At 42.4% G+C, this 16,860-nt stretch overlaps 1 protein-coding gene across 6 annotated transcripts in view; it reads left to right on the top strand.

The window, feature by feature from the left end:
• The window catches only part of UBN2 (ubinuclein 2), a 236,664-nt gene that overhangs the window by 72,433 nt on the left and 147,371 nt on the right, over positions 1 to 16,860 (top strand). For 5 of the 6 annotated variants that reach the window (XM_073572986.1, XM_073572984.1, XM_073572987.1 and 2 more), the window contains 2 exons: positions 2,251 to 2,737; positions 2,824 to 2,894. In XM_073572986.1, coding sequence (XP_073429087.1) covers positions 2,251 to 2,737; positions 2,824 to 2,894 — 558 coding nt within the window. The remainder of the gene's footprint in view (positions 1 to 2,250; positions 2,738 to 2,823; positions 2,895 to 16,860) is intronic. The other variant, XM_073572985.1, reaches the window with a different exon arrangement.

Here is a 16,860-nt window from a genome sequence, read left to right as displayed (position 1 = left end):
TTGTAATTTTTTAGTCACTGTAAATGGGTGCTCTAGCAATTTTTCCAGCTCAGTCACCTGATTCCACTGACTTTCATTTAGCGTCAGTTGAGGGTTAGCCATGTCTACAAGAAAGGTTTTCAGTTCAACCAAGCGCTGAATCATTAAGTAAGTACTGCCCCATCATGTGGCTTGATCAATAATTGCCTCTTTTCCAGCACGTCTCTTCAAAATTGAGTCAACTTTAGGGGTTCTGGCAACAGTAGCCAATTTTCTCACCTTGCCAATCAGTGCAGCAGCATGTCCTTCTTGCAGACTGTCTCTTATAGCCAGCTGTAGCGTATGCACAACACAGCGCATGTGATGAATGAAAGAACATATTGACACAGTTTCAACAAGATCATCTAAACTATCATGTTGCTGTTCATCTGAAGCAACTTCAGTTTGCTCCTCAGTTACAATACTGTGTTCCTCTATTTCAAACATTTCTGTGTCTGTGGACCCAGAATGTTCTTCTAGCTGCTGGTCACCATCATTACTCTCATTCATTAGCTTAATAGTACTTATCATATTTGAAGCATTGTCAGTTACGACAGAAAGAACTTGCTCTTTTTTAAGTTCATAGTCTTGCAGAACCTTTTCCACCAAGACCTGGAGAAACTCACTGGTGTGATGAGCTTTGGTGTCTTTTACTGCCAATGTCTTGGTAACTATTTCATTTTTGTCACAAACAAATCGGACATTGATGGCAAAATAGTTCACTCTGTGACGTGTGCAGGCATCCATTTTAAGAAACAGAAAGCGTCCCTTGAGAGTTTTTTTAAGTTCTTCCTTTTGTTTAAAAGCTTCTTCGATTACTAATTTTCTAATACTCTCTCTCCAGAGAAACACCAAGCTTGCGGGCCATTTCTCCATTCAGACACACAAAAGCTGGTCGTGAAAATAATGAAATAGGCACACTATCCTTTACAACAAGCTCTATGATCTGTTTTTTAAATGTATCTACTGTCATTGTCACAGTAACTTTTTCACTGACAAAATATCTTGCAACTGATGGCTGCAAAGTTCTCTGCTCCTTTGTTTGGCTGGAAGAGCTGGGCACTGGTTCATTGGTTTGCATGCAGTCTTTCTCATCCACTGCTTTCAGTACTTCTGGATGAAAGCGCTGTAAATGTCTCTTTAGATTAGAATCTCTGGTAGGAGCATTTTTATCTTTGCCTGAATATGCACTCATCTTGGCTTCACAGCATTTGATTTCGTCTGGATCATTTGTCATAAACTGACAGACATAATGTTTTCTATCTTGAGTGATGGTGAAATGTTCAAATACAGCTGATTTAATGTGATGCTTCTTTGACATTCTCAGGTTTTTAATTCTGCATTCACAATCCAAATGACAATTGTTTTTCCTAAAAACAATTGTACAAAATTATTGCCAGGTCGTACAACTGATATAGTGGTCAGTAATACTGTTATTATTCCTCATGTACTCACAGTTAACTGATGCAAAGTTTGTTGAAAGGATAATACTTCTTACAGTCTTCCTCTTCTGAGTAGCAGGCAGCTGTGAGATGCTTGGAAGACGCACACCTAGTATGATCTAGTCTAGAGGAGGAGCTTTACTACTAAGAATTTGCAACACATTTTCAGTTTCATACATTGTAAGTAGGGGGGTTGGGGCAGCATGAGGTTAGCCAAGTATAAGATTAGATAAGGGCAGTGGAGAACAGTGACACCCAAGAAGTAAGAAATGTCTCTATCTCCAGCAGAACTGCTTATCGCTGTTGTTCATAGTTTGATAGAACATATCTATTTGAGTAACATTTATAAAATTCATATGAAAGTTCAATTATGAAATATTAATACATTTTTTTTAAAGCTGGAGTCGGTACATTTCTACCGACTTCGATTCCAACCAAAACTAACTCCGACTCCACAGCCCTGATGGCAAGAAGTGCGCGTTAAATGCTGCTGTCAGTTTGTCTATTTAACTAGTTAATAGGTGCAGGTGGATCGCGGCTTTGAGGTGGGTTCACCGCTGGAGCCCACCTCAAAGTGGGGGGATACTGCCAGCTGACGTACTATCCCGTCAGCTGGCAGTAAGAGGTTAAAGAAAAATGTTAGCATTTCATGTACTGTCACTTTTTGATTTTCTCTTAATTATGTCCTCTTTAACTTATTTTGGTCATAGTGCTGTTCTACTATAAATCAAAAGCATATGTAAAGTATTGCTATTTGAAGGTTTTTATTTGACTCCTTATTTATCTTTAGGGTAGTGGCCTTTAATGCACATAAACCTGACAAGAAGAAGAAGCTGTACAAAGATTCCATGGCTCTAGCCGCAATGCTTCAGAAATTTCAGAAGGAGAAAGATGCTATGCGAAAAAATGACAATAACCCAAACCCATCAACTGTAACAGTAGTGTCTGTCCCTCCAAAACCCAATGCAGCTCCTGTTTCCAATGATTTGTCAGATCTGACACTTGGAAATGACCCTGTTCTTGCTCTCTTTGGCGGTGGCACAGAGCGAGAGCTTTTGCAAGAAGCAGAGTGTGCACTGGAAATGTTTGGTGATTTTGACCTTGATAAACTTTTGGATTCTGCATCCAATGAAAGTCCGGCTGCTTCTGATCAGGGTGAGAATGGCAATATGGTACAGTTAAGCAATCCAGCCCAGGTGCAGACACCAAAACAAGTGCCATCTCTTCCAGAGGGTCTTCCAGTTCAGTTGGAAAAAAGAATTGAAGACCTGAGGGCGGTAAGGTCCTAAGACACTGAATTGCGTGCTGTTTTTTTTTTTTTGTATATTTCATCAACGTTTGAGTGTTTGTTTTTTTATCGTAGGCTGCAAAAATGTTTGATGAAGAAGGTCGGAAGAAATTCTTCACTCAAGAAATGAATAACATTTTGTTAGAGTATGTAAAGCTTTATTTTCTGCTGTTACAATTTGGTTAAAATATTTAAAATGGTGAGAATTTATAAACTGTATCCTCCAAAACGGCATGCACAATTTTCTCGAATACAGATTGGTATGGATATACATGACATAGAGAGGAAAATAAGTATTCTATACACTGCAGATTTTGCAAGTTTTCCCACCTACAAAGAATGGAGAGGTCTGTAATGATTATCGTAGGGACACTTCAACTGTGAGACAGAATCTAAACATAAAACACAGAAAATCACATTGTATTATTTTTAAACAAATTGCAGTTTATTTTATAATTAAATATTCGATCACGACCCAACCAGAAAGAATTCTTGCTCTTACAGACCTGTTATTTATTTATTTTTTTTAAATAGCCCTCCTACTTTGCACTCATATACCTGTATTAATAACACTCCAACCTCTCCACCATGGACAGCGCTAAAGAGTTGTCTAAGGACACGAGGAACACAATTGTAGATCTGCATGAAGCTTGGATGGGCTACAGGACAATAAGCAAGTGGCTTGGTGAAACTGCAACAACTGTTGGCACAATTATTAGAATATGGAAGAAACACAAGATGACTCAATCTTCCTTGGTCTGAGGCTCCATGAAGGATCTCACCTCGTGGGGTATATATGACTCTGAGAAAACAGGAAACAGCCCAGAACTTCACGGGAGGACCTGGTCTATGACCTGAAGAGAGCCGGGACCACAGTCTCAAACATTACTGTAACACACTACACCATCATGATCCTGAGGATGCATGGGAGAAGGTCATGTGGTCAGATGAGACCAAAATAAAACTCTTTGGTATCAACTTCACTTTGGAGGAAGAAGGATAAGAACAACCCCAAGACCACTGTCCCAACCTTGAAGCATGGTGGGGGGAAACCTCATACTTTGGGGGTGCTTTTCTGCAAAGGGGACATGAAGACTGCACTGTATTGGAGAGTGGCTGGATGGGGTCATGTATCGCTAGATTTTGGCCAACAACCTCCTTCCATCAGTAAGACCATTGAAGATGGGTTGTGTCTGGGTCTTCCAGCATGACAATGACCCAAAACACACAGCCAGGGCAAATAACAAGTGGCTCTTTAAGAAGCATTTCGAGGTTCTGGAGTGGCTTAGCCAGTCTCCAGACCTAAACCCACTAGAAAATCTTTGAAGGAAGCTGAAACTGTGTAGCCCAGTGACAGCCCCGAAACCTGAAAGATCTGGAGAAGATCTGTATGGAGGATTGGGCCAAAATCCCTGCTGCAGTGTGTATAAACTTGGTCAAGAAGTACAGGAAACGTTTGATCTCTGCAATTGCAAACAAAGGTTTCTGTACCCAATATTAAAGGGAATCTGTCACCTCATTTTTGGCTTATAAGATGCGGCCACAGCCATCAGCGGCTTATCTACAGCATTCTGTAATGCTGTAGATAAGCCCCCAATGTAATCTGAAAGATAAGAAAAACAAGTTATATTATACTCACCGGGGGGCGTGGTGCGGTGCATGTCACCGTCCGGTCCGGCGCCTCCCATTTTCTAGCGATGACGTCCTCCTTCTGCCGCTGCTCCTGCGCAGGCGTACTTTATCTGAGGGCAGAGTGAAGTATTGCAGTGCGCAGTTGCCGGACCTCTCTGACCTTTCCCGGCGCCTGTGCACTGCAGTACTCTACTCTGCCCTCAATAGGGAAGATAAAGTACTCCTGCGCAGGAGCCGCGACAGAAGTAAGAAGGAGGACGTCATCGCTAGAAGATGGGATGCGCCGAACCGGACCCCCGGGTGAGTATCATCTAACTCGTTTTTCTTTCAGGTTACATCGGGGGCTTGTTTACAGCATTACACCTCATAGGCCAAAAATAGATTCCCTTTAAGTTATGTTTTTCTATTATATCAAATACTTATTTCCAGCAATAAAATGCAAATTAATTACGTATATACTCATGTATAAGCCGAGATTTTCAGCACTTTTTTTGTGCTGAAAATGCCCCCCTCGGCTTATACACAAGTCATTGTCCAGAAAGCCAGCGGGGGAGTGGGAGGGGAGCAGCGGTAGAACAGCGGCAGGAGCCGGCGTCTGTGACATCATACTCGCCCTCCTCGCTCCATCGCTGAATGTCCCTGCATCTCCATTGTCCCATGTGGCAGCTCTTCCTCTGTTTTGAGTGGTCACATGGTACTGCTCTTTAAGGTAATGAATATTCATGCATCTCCACTCCCATAGGCGTGGAGCGCATATTCATTACCTTAATGAGCGGTACCACGTGACCGCTGAGCACAGGAAGTGCTGCCACGCTGGGACAACGGAAATGCAGGAACGAGGAGGACGGGGGGAGCCGAGCCATGCATACAAGGACAGGGAGGCGAGTCATGCATGCATCAAGGGGACAGGACGAGCCTCACAGAGCAGGACAGGACGAGCCTCACAGAGCAGGACAGGACAGGACGAGCCTCGCGGAGCAGGACAGGACGAGCCTCGCGGAGCAGGACAGGACGAGCCTCGCGGAGCAGGACAGGACGAGCCTCGCGGAGCAGGGCAGGACGAGCCTCGCGGAGCAGGGCAGGACGAGCCTCGCGGAGCAGGGCAGGACAGGGGGAGCCTCGCGGACAAGGACAGGGGGAGCCTCGCGGACAAGGACAGGGGGAGCCTCACGGAGCAGGACAGGGATGAGGGGACAATGCATACCTGGCTTATACTTGCGTCAATAAGCTTAGCCAGTCATCTGTGGCAAAATTAGGTGCCTCGTCTTATACTCGGTTCGGCTTATACTTGAGTATATACGGTATCTTTTTATTTATTTTTTTATTTTTTTTTTAAGATTCTTACTCTCACAGTTGAAGTGTACCTAGGGTAAAAATTACAGACCTCTCCATTCTTTGAAGGTGGGAAAACTTGCAAAATATGCAGTGTATCAAATACTTGTTTTTCCCACTGTATATGGATGCTATTATTTGATGCAGGTTTTGAAAACGTATGTTGAGATTGTACTCTACTTTTAACCCTTTTCCGTAAAAAAACCTGAATGTATGTCCTGATAGGGTGAACCTTACCACATAAAGACATTTATGCCCCAGGGGGACACAGGCATCGAAGATGTTTCTGTGCCATCTGCATAGGGAGTTGGTATAATGGAGCTAAACTTGCAACTGCTGGGACTGCAGTTAGCTCTGATCGTATCTCTCTAACTCCTCACATGCTGTAGTCGGTAGCTTCCAAGGCATTTGAAAGTCAGAGCAATCCCTGTGTTAAGCCAGGTTCACATAGCGTTTGACCCGATGTTCAGCGATCTCCCTCGAGGTTTGTCTGGACCACTACAAAACTGGATTCTGTTGTTTGCACTGACTGAACAATTGACTGTAATGATGCTGTGTGCTCTGTTTTGCATAGTTTTATGAAGTATAGTCTTTTGGAGGAGGGCACCCTCCAATATGCGTAAACAGCCAAAAATGATGCACAACAGAGCACAGTTTGACTTTGTCTGAATCATTATAGTTAATGACCCATCTGTGCATACGCCCATTTCCTGCTTTGAAGGGTTCGAATGTATGCCCCCACGGAGCCACTGAATGGTAGTGGTAAATGCTGTGTGACCCATACCTTTCCTTTCTGCACACTCTGCGATTGTGGGGTGTCAGTGGGTTCCTAGGGCAACTGGCAACTTATAAATTATTAATAAATCCTGCCTACCATATCCTGACAGTTGGAATAGTACACTGAACTACATGAATGGAGAAGTGTATTATCTTAGTGGTCAAGGGTTTCAATGTTTAAGTCCTCTAATGGGATTAGAAAGTATTACAAACATTAAGTGACACCCCCCCCCCCCCCCCATAAATATTTCAGTTGTAAAAAAACAAACCTGCTTTCATAGCAAGCCATCATACTATGAAACTCTTCTATTTAAAAGAAAGGTCTCGTGTTTTTTGATTTAATGTAAAAAAGAAAATGGTATGAAAAGATATTGTCACCTAAGCTTGACTCTGTGGTGTGTTTTTTTTTTTTTTTTACTGTTTTAATGCAGCTACTGGGGGCTGCCGTTTTACCTTTCTGGCTGCTGAACGACACTTTCCATGCTCATTTACGGCAGTCCCTGGCCATAGGAGACAGCAGTCGGATGCTGACCCTATCTTTATCATTGCAGCAGCATTAGCTGTGAACTGGGCACGCCTCTGTGGGCAGCTCTATTCACAGCTGTAGGTGTGGTTTGTAGCGGGGTGTTTTGCAGAGAGCAAGCAGCTTGTCATGTGTTTTGCAAGAGCAGGGAGCAGCTCCTCGGATGTTTTGCACAGAGCAGGGGCAGCAGATGGTCGGGTGTTTTGCAAGGAGCATGCAGCAGCTGCTAGGGTCTTTTTCAAACAGCAGCACGTTGGTCTCCAGTAGCTCTGTCCTGATCTCCTGCAGCTACTCCGGTATGTACAGCCTAGACCTGTTATGCAGAAAGTGGATGATGTACACCCCCCCCCCCCCCTTCCTCCTGTCCTTACTGCAGCCTCCACTACATGCTGCTCATACACTCTTCACTGATCTTCCAGGAATGCTCTGCGGGTCCACAATACTCCCATCGTCCTCACTGCTTGTCTGGTACTGGCTGATCGACTGTCTTCACTGCTCCTCTGCAACAGTTTCACGGCCAGATCACAGTGCAGTCCCAAACAAAATGGCAATGCACTCTGATTCCTGTATTGATTATTCACACTCCTCTTTTGGGTGATGGTAAACATCCAAAAGAGGAGGAAAATAGTGATGTCACTAGTTACTGCCCATATTTGACTGCGTAATCCCAGTAAGTTTTACTATAGCAGATTGATGTCTAGGCAGGAAGATGCTCCCCCTAGTGATAAATCTCTAGATATTTTTTTTTTTTTTTTAAAGTTATATTTCAAATCTTGCAATGTTTTCAGACAGAGCAAACATTGAACTGATAACAATAACATATTATTTAGATCTCATTTTGAAGAAAAAGAAAATTTTTGGATGGCACATTCCCTTTAATGTCTAACAATCAAAGGGTATGGATACAAAATCTCCTATGAAAAAGGATTAACATTTCACAAAACTCTTCTTAAAGATGCTGAAATGTATTAGTTGACACTAAAAACAAATACTCCTCAATGTATCACAAGTTGACATTAATAAAGGGGTAGACAAATAATGTTTAGATTAGTATATGAAGCAGGTATATTCTAATAGGCAAGTAGCCATATAGGTGGACGATAATACATCCAACTAGAAGTGGTATACTATGTGTAGGTGGATTCTTACAAAAGTATCACCAACAGGATTCCTTAACCATGCATACCTGTAACTGATATTAAAACATTTGAAAATCAGATTCCAAGTCATTCCATTGGGCAAACGTATTATTACACTCCAACTATAAAATTGGGGTACCCCACCAAGATGTCTTGCCCTATCCACAGTTTCCTGCCACCAGCCCAAGAGCAGATCTGCATGTGATGGGGTACAAGAGCACCCCATCGCAGTGCCTCGGAGTTGCATGACTTCTGGTATATTACTTTGCAGTGATTTTTGTGACAAAGAAATGGTTGTTTGATGTGGTTTCTGGTCGCAGGGTGGGTTTATTCTGGCTTTAGGGATGTGTGAGTTCCCATAGGTAGACAATTAGAGCGTGGACTCTATTTGGGGGAGTATTGGGAACTATTCAATCTTTTTTTTTTTTTTTTTTTTTTCCCCCCCACAAGATGGCTATACACCTGGTTGGATAATCTGTTGGTTTTGGTAAAACATGCTTCTGGCTGTACATGCCGTAATATACCTCTTCAGCTCCAGTTTATTGCTGTCCATATATGTACCTACTTGCCTCTTGTAGTATACTTGCTTCATTTACACACGTGGTCAAAATTGTTGGTACCCCTTGTTTAATGACAGAAAAATCCACAATGGTGACAGAAATAACTTGAATCTGACAGAAGTTAAAATCAAAAATATATGAGAATGAACAAATGAAAGTCAGACATTGCTTTTCAACCATGCTTCCACAGAATAAAAAAAAAATAAAATAAAACTCATGAAATGGGTCTGGACTGAAATGGTACCCTTAACTTAATATTTTGTTACACAACCTTTTGAGGCAATCGCTGCAATCAATCGATTCTTGTAACTGTCAATGAGACTTCTGCACCTCTTGACAGGTATTTTGGCCCACTCCTCAAGAGAAAACTGCTCCAGTTGTCTCGTGTTTGATGGTTGCCTTTTCCAGACAGCATGTTTCAGCTCTTTACAAAGATGCTCAATAGGATTTTAGGTCAGGGCTCATAGAAGGCCGCTTCAGAATAGTCCAATGTTTTCCTCTTTGCCATTCTTGGGTATTTTGGGTCATTATCCTGTTGCAAGACCTGCGACTGAGACCAAGCTTTCTGACATTGGGCAGCACATTTCTCTCTCAAAACCCTTGATAGTCTTGAGATTTCATTGTACCCTGCACAGATTCTAGAGACCCTGTTCGAGATGCAGCAAACCAGCCCCAGAACATAACAGAGCCTCCTCCATGTTTCACAGTAATGACATACCGTATATACTCGTGTATAAGCCGAGATTTTCAGCCCATTTTTTGGGGCTGAAAGTCCCCATCTCCGTTTAACGTGACTCATATACCGGGGGTTGGCGGGGGAGGGGGAGCGGGGATGTCAGAGATCATACTTACCCCCCCCGGCGCATCTCTGCAGCCCCACTGCTCCCACACCTTCAACGGTCATGTGGTACCGCTCATGAAAGTCATGAATATGCGTATATTTATGACTTCAATGAGCGGTGCCACGTGACCGCTGAGGGAAGGAAGAGATGACGTAGACGCAGGGGCTGCAGAGACCGCAACAGGAGGGTGTGAGTATATGCTATATTCACCTGTCCTCGGTCCATCGCTGCACGCCGCTTTACTCCGCGTCCTCTGTCAGTGACTCAGTGACATTCAGGTAGCAGAGGGCACGATGATGTAGTTAGTGCGCGCCCTCTGCTGCCTGAACGGCACTGACCGAGGACACGGGACACAGCACGGGCACAGCGATGGACTGGGGACAGGTGAATATCACAGGTGCCGGGGCCCTGAGCTGCCTGTTCAGGACACCGGCACCTGGCCCCCAGCGACGAGAGGTGAGTGTAATTTTTTTTTTATTATTTGCAGCAGTGGCATATGGGGGCATAATCTATGAAGCATTTTATGGGGGCATAGTCTGTGTAGCATCTCATGGGGGCATAATCTGTGGAGCATCTTATGGGGGCACAATCTATGGAGCATTTTATGGGTGCATAATCTATGGAGCATCTTATGGGGCCATAACCTTTGTGCAGCATTATATGGGGCATATTCTATGGAGCATCTTATAGGGCCATTTATTAACCTTTGTGCAGCATATATGGGGTGTATTTTGTATGGAGCATCTAATTGGGCCATGATGAACTGTATGGAGCATTATATGGGGCCCCTGATTCAATATGGATATTCAAAAACATTTAACCTACTGATGTCTCAAATAATTTTACTTTTATTGGTATCTGTTTATATTTTTGAAATTTACCAGTAGCTGCTGCATTTTCCACCCTAGGCTTATATGTGAGTCAATAAGTTTTCCCAGTTTTTTTGTGGCAAAATTAGGGGGGTCGGCTTATACACTAGTATATACGGTAGTTCTTTTCTTGATACGCTTCATTTTTCCGTCTGTGAACATAGAGCTGATGCGCCTTGCCAAATAGTTCAATTTTTGTCTCATCTGTCCATAGGACATTCTCCCAGAAGCTTTGTGGCTTGTCAACATGTAGTTTGGCAAATTCCAGTCTGGCTTGATTACTTTTTTCAACAATTGTGTCTTCCTTCGTCGTCTCCCATGAAGTCCACTTTGGCTCATACAACGACGGATGGTGTGATCTGACACTGATGTTCCTTGAGATTGAAGTTCACCTTTAATCTGTTTAGAAGTTTTTCTAGGCTCTTTTGTTACCATTCATATTATCCGTCTTTAATTTGTCATCAATTTTCCTCCCGCGGCCACGTCCAGGGAGGTTGTCTACAGTCCAGTCCCATGTAGCTGCTTAAATTTCTGAATGTTTAACTGTAGTCACAGGAACATCAAGCTGCTTGGAGATAGTCTTTATAACTTTTACCTTTAAAATGTCTATAATTTTCTTTCTAATCTCCTGAGACAACTCTTTCCTTTGCTTCCTCTGGTCCATGTTGATACACACCATGTCACCAAACAGCACAGTGAATATCTGTAGCCCTATATACAGGCCCACTCACTGATTCCAAGATTGTAGACACCTGTGATGCTAATAGTGGACACACCTTGATTTAACATGTCTCTTTTGTCACATAATTTTCAGTGGTACCATCATTTCTGTCCAGGCCTATTTCATGAGATTTATTTTTTTAAAAATACTGTGGTAGCATGGTTGAAAAGAAATGTCTGACTTTCATTTGTTCATTTTCATAGATTTTTTATTTATTACATTTGTCCGATTCAAGTGTTTTTCTGTCTTTAAACGAGGGGTACCAACAATTTTGACCACATGTATAGTTGTGCTCAAAAGTTTACGTACCCTGCAGAATTTTTGCTTTCTTGGCCTTTTTTCAGAAAATATGAATAACACCAAAACTTTTTCTCCACTCATGGTCAGTGGTTGGGTGAAACCTCTTATTTTCAAACTCCTGTGTTTTTCTTTTTTTAAATCATAATGACAACCCAAAACATCCAAATGACCCTGATCAAAAGATCACATACTCCATTTCTTAGTACCGTGTATTTCCCCCTCGAACATCATTGACAGCTTGAAATCTTTTGTGGTAGTTTTGGATGAGGTTCTTTAGTTTTTCAGATGGTAAAGCTGCCTACTCGTCTTAGCAAATGCCTCCAGTTCCTATAAATTCCTGGGTTGTCTAGCATGAACTGTGCGCTTGAGATCTCCGCAGCGTGGCTCAATGATATTGAGGTGAGGAGACTGAGATGGCCACTCCAGAACCTTCACTTTGTTCTGCTATGAGGTCGACTTGGCCTTGTGTTTTGGATCGTTGTCATGTTGGAATGTCTAAGTTCATCCCAATGCGCAGTTTTCAGACTGATCAGATTGCAAATTTGTCTCCAGTATTTGCTGCTAACCTGCTGCATTCATCTTTTCTTCAACTTTGACCAAGTTTCCTGTGCCTTGTAGCTCACACATCCCTAAAACATAAGCGAACCGTGCTTTATAGTAGGAATGGTGTTGCTTTCATCATAGGCCTTGTTGACCTCTCTCCAAATGTAACGTACAGTGGGGCAAAAAAGTATTTAGTCAGTCAGCAATAGTGCAAGTTCCACCACTTAAAAAGATGAGAGGCGTCTGTAATTTACATCATAGGTAGACCTCAACTATGGGAGACAAACTGAGAAAAAAAAATCCAGAAAATCACATTGTCTGTTTTTTTTTCATTTTATTTGCATATTATGGTGGAAAATAAGTATTTGGTCAGAAACAAGCAATCAAGATTTCTGGCTCTCACAGACCTGTAACTTCTTCTTTAAGAGTCTCCTCTTTCCTCCACTCATTACCTGTAGTAATGGCACCTGTTTAAACTTGTTATCAGTATAAAAAGACACCTGTGCACACCCTCAAACAGTCTGACTCCAAACTCCACTATGGTGAAGACCAAAGAGCTGTCAAAGGACACCAGAAACAAAATTGTAGACCTGCACCAGGCTGGGAAGACTGAATCTGCAATAGCCAACCAGCTTGGAGTGAAGAAATCAACTGTGGGAGCAATAATTAGAAAATGGAAGACATACAAGACCACTGATAATCTCCCTCGATCTGGTGCTCCACGCAAAATCCCACCCCGTGCGGTCAGAATGATCACAAGAACGGTGAGCAAAAATCCCAGAACCACGCGGGGGGACCTAATGAATGAACTGCAGAGAACTGGGACCAATGTAACAAGGCCTACCATAAGTAACACACTACGCCACCATGGACTCAGATCCTGCAGTGCCAGACGTGTCCCACTGCTTAAGCCTGTACATGTCCGGGCCCGTCTGAAGTTTGCTAGAGAGCATTTGGATGATCCAGAGGAGTTTTGGGAGAATGTCCTATGGTCTGATGAAACCAAACTGGAACTGTTTGGTAGAAACACAACTTGTTGTGTTTGGAGGAAAAAGAATACTGAGTTGCATCCATCAAACACCATACCTACTGTAAAGCATGGTGGTGGAAATATCATGCTTTGGGGCTGTTTCTCTGCAAAGGGGCCAGGACGACTGATCCGGGTACATGAAAGAATGAATAGGGCCATGTATCGTGAGATTTTGAGTGCAAACCTCCTTCCATCAGCAAGGGCATTGAAGATGAAACGTGGCTGGGTCTTTCAACATGACAATGATCCAAAGCACACCGCCAGGGAAACGAAGGAGTGGCTTCGTAAGAAGCATTTCAAGGTCCTGGAGTGGCCTAGCCAGTCTCCAGATCTCAACCTTATAGAAAACCTTTGGAGGGAGTTGAAAGTCCGTGTTGCCAAGCGAAAAGCCAAAAACATCACTGCTCTAGAGGAGATCTGCATGGAGGAATGGGCCAACATACCAACAACAGTGTGTGGCAACCTTGTGAAGACTTACAGAAAACGTTTGACCTCTGTCATTGCCAACAAAGGATATATCACAAAGTATTGAGATGAAATTTTGTTTCTGACCAAATAATTATTTTCCACCATAATATGCAAATAAAATGAAAAAAAACAGACAATGTGATTTTCTGGATTTTTTTTTCTCAGTTTGTCTCCCATAGTTGAGGTCTACCTGTGATGTAAATTACAGACGCCTCTCATCTTTTTAAGTGGTGGAACTTGCACTATTGCTGACTGACTAAATACTTTTTTGCCCCACTGTATATGGTTGTGGCAAAAAAGTTAAATTTTGGTCTCATCACTCCAAATTACCTTGTTCTTGAAGATTTGAGGCTTGTGTCTGTGCTGTTTTGCGTATTTAGGCCTCGTTCACACGTACCGTTTTTTTCGCGTTTCCACGTGTTTTTCCAGCGAAAAATAAGCATCCCATGCATTCCTATGGGATTCCGCAATGCTGTGCTAATGCTGCAGTTTTTACCGCGGCGGAATCGCTTCGCGGTAAAAAGCGCAGCATGCTCATCAATTTCGCGGAATCGCAGCGATCCAGCACCCATAGGAATGCTTTGTTCTGCTTACTTTCCGCATGTGGCTGTGCACACCATGCGAAGAGTAAGCAGAACATTTGCGGATGGTACCCACGGTCCGGAGGAGAGGAGACTGTCCTCCTGGCTTTGGGTTCCATATCCCTGTAAAAAATAGAATTTAAAATAAAAAATATTGTTGTTCTCACCTTCTGACGTCCCGCGCAGCCTTCCCGCCTCTCTCCACGCTCCCAGTAAGCCTTTGCGAGCGATGACGTCCGTTTTCGCGGGATTGCGAAATCTCACGGTCATTCGCGCGACGTCGCGATCCCGCGAGAACGGACATCATCGCGGTAATTGTCGCAAAGGATTACTGGGACCGGGAGCGTGGAGAGAGGCGGGAAGGCTGCGCGGGACGTCGGAAGGTAAGAATAACAATGTTTTTTTTTTTAATTATTTTTTACATTCTATCTTTTACTATTGATGCCGCATAGGCGGCCTCAATAGTAAAAAGTTGGTCACACTCGTCAAACACGATGTTGACGAGTGTGACCAACCTGTCACAGTTCTCCAAGCGATGCTACAGATCGTTTGGAAAACGCTAGCAATTCTCCAAGCTAATTACGCTTGCAAAATGCTAGTTTTTCACAGGAAAATCACGGGAATTTAAAATGCGATTTTTGCCGCGGAATGGAATTCCGGAATTCTTGTAATTTCCGCGAGAGTTCCGCTACGTGTGAACCCAGCCTAAAGGTGAGATACTTCGTGGCCTTTGCACAGTAATGACTTTCTTCTGGTGATTCGACCATGCAGCCCATTTTTCTTCAAGTGCCTCCTTATTGTGCGTCTTGAAACAGCCACACTGCTATTTTTCAGAGAGTCCAGTATTTCAGCTGATGTTATTTGTGGGTTTTTCTTTGCATTCCGAACTATTTCCCTTGCAGTTGTGGATGACATTTTTGTTGGTATACCTGACCGTGGTTTTGTTTTTATAGAGCCTCTGATTTTCCATTTGTTAATCATAGTTTGAAAACTGCTGGCTGGCATTATCAATTCCTTGGACATCTTTTTGTATCCCTTTCCTATTTTATACAGTTCAGCTACCTTTTCCTGTAGATCCGTTGACAATTCATTTGCTTTCCCCATGGCTCACAATCCAGAAACTTTAGTGGCTGGATGAAAGATGCAAGACTCTGTCTAGATCTCAGAAACTCTCTCAGCTTTTATTCACACACACTGATTACAGGCAAATAGGTCAGAGGTGAGGATGTTGCCTTTAGTAGCCACTCAAACCCATTTGTGTCAACTTCTGTGCATGCTATCAGGCCAAAATCACCAGGTTGTGTAAACTTTTGATTAGGGTCATTTAGATGTTTTGGGTTGTCATTATGATTTAAAAAGAGAAAAAACAGTAGTTTGACAGTAAATGGCTAAACCGAACCACTAACCATGAGTGGACAAAATGTTTTGGTTTTATCATTCATATTCTCTAAAAAAAACAAAAAACGGGGGGTTTGTAAACTTTTGAGCACAACTGTATAACACTACCCTACTTTTTTGTCTCCCTCGATTTCAATGTCCTAAATTGTGATACATTGGGGAATATATTGCTTTTAAGTGTTTTAGTATTAAAATTCCATATTTTTAGTGGCTGCATTTTATTTAATTTTTTTATCATTTAACTTGCACAATCTGTGCTGTAAAAAAATTTGAATCACAATGGCAGAATTTATTCATTCTGCCCCCATTAAATAACAAAAAAAGTAAGCAAAAAATGGCACCAATAAAATCTACAGCTCATTATGTACACAATAAGCCAAAACATACAAAACAATATTGTATTGCTGTAATATTGACCCACAGAAAAAAGTTAACATGTCGGTAAAACCAAGTGGTGTGCCAAAAAAATTAAATTTTTTTTGTTCACGCTTTCTTCCAAAGAGTAATAAAAAGGGATAAAAAGTAGTACATGCCACAAAATTGTACCAATGGTAACCACAGCTTTATCATGCTAGCATCCCTCATAATATTGTTGGCTGGGGTTCAGACGAGTGTATTTCAAATCTTCCTCTCTTTTTTTTTGTTCAATCCTGAAAATATTGACTATTTTTCACCTGGCTTGGCATTAGCATACAATTCTTGTCTCTATTTGATATTCTTAAGTTAAAACATCCGACAGTTATAACATTTTACAAGACAATCTACAGTTCTCCAGGTTTAATTATTGCAATGGATTTGTAAAAACAAATGCCATACATACGTGAAATACGTTGTTCTGAACATAACTTGTGGCTCTCCGAATATGGCAACGTAAGAATTACTTTTTTTTTTCAATTTGTGTATTGTGCAAAAGTAATAAATTATGAATTAGGCTGGTTTCACATTTGCGCTTTTGTGCGCAGCGCATTGTGCGCACCCGTGCGCATGTGCACTGTGCACCTATGTTTAACATGACGTGCGCATGGTCTTGCGCACACTTGCGTTTTCGTGCGCATGCGTTTTTTTGTCTTTTGCGCCAGGCGCGCCAGACGCAACATGTTGCATTTTTTGGTGCGCCCTGTCTCTGCAAAAAAACGCATGCGCACGCTTGCGCACGGAATGCGCAAAAAAAAACCATTGAAGTCTATGGGAACGCATGCGTGCGCATGGTCTTGCGCACGGTTGCGTTTTTTTGCGCATGCGTTTTTGAGTGAAACAAGTCTAGAATGTTCTCTAGACAATGGAAAAAATGTCACACCTAAAAACGCATGTGCATAAAAAAACGCAAACGCATGCAAAAACGCATGTAAAACGCAAGCAACGCTGCGTTTTTTTGACGCATCAGCGTGTGCATGGCG

This window comes from Dendrobates tinctorius, unplaced genomic scaffold (assembly GCF_039654945.1).
Source record: "Dendrobates tinctorius isolate UK_male_01 unplaced genomic scaffold, ASM3965494v1 ptg000033l, whole genome shotgun sequence".
NCBI classification, from domain to species: Eukaryota; Metazoa; Chordata; class Amphibia; order Anura; family Dendrobatidae; genus Dendrobates; species Dendrobates tinctorius.
Note: the sequence above shows the minus strand (reverse complement) of the source record. Positions and strands in the feature narration are given on the sequence as shown.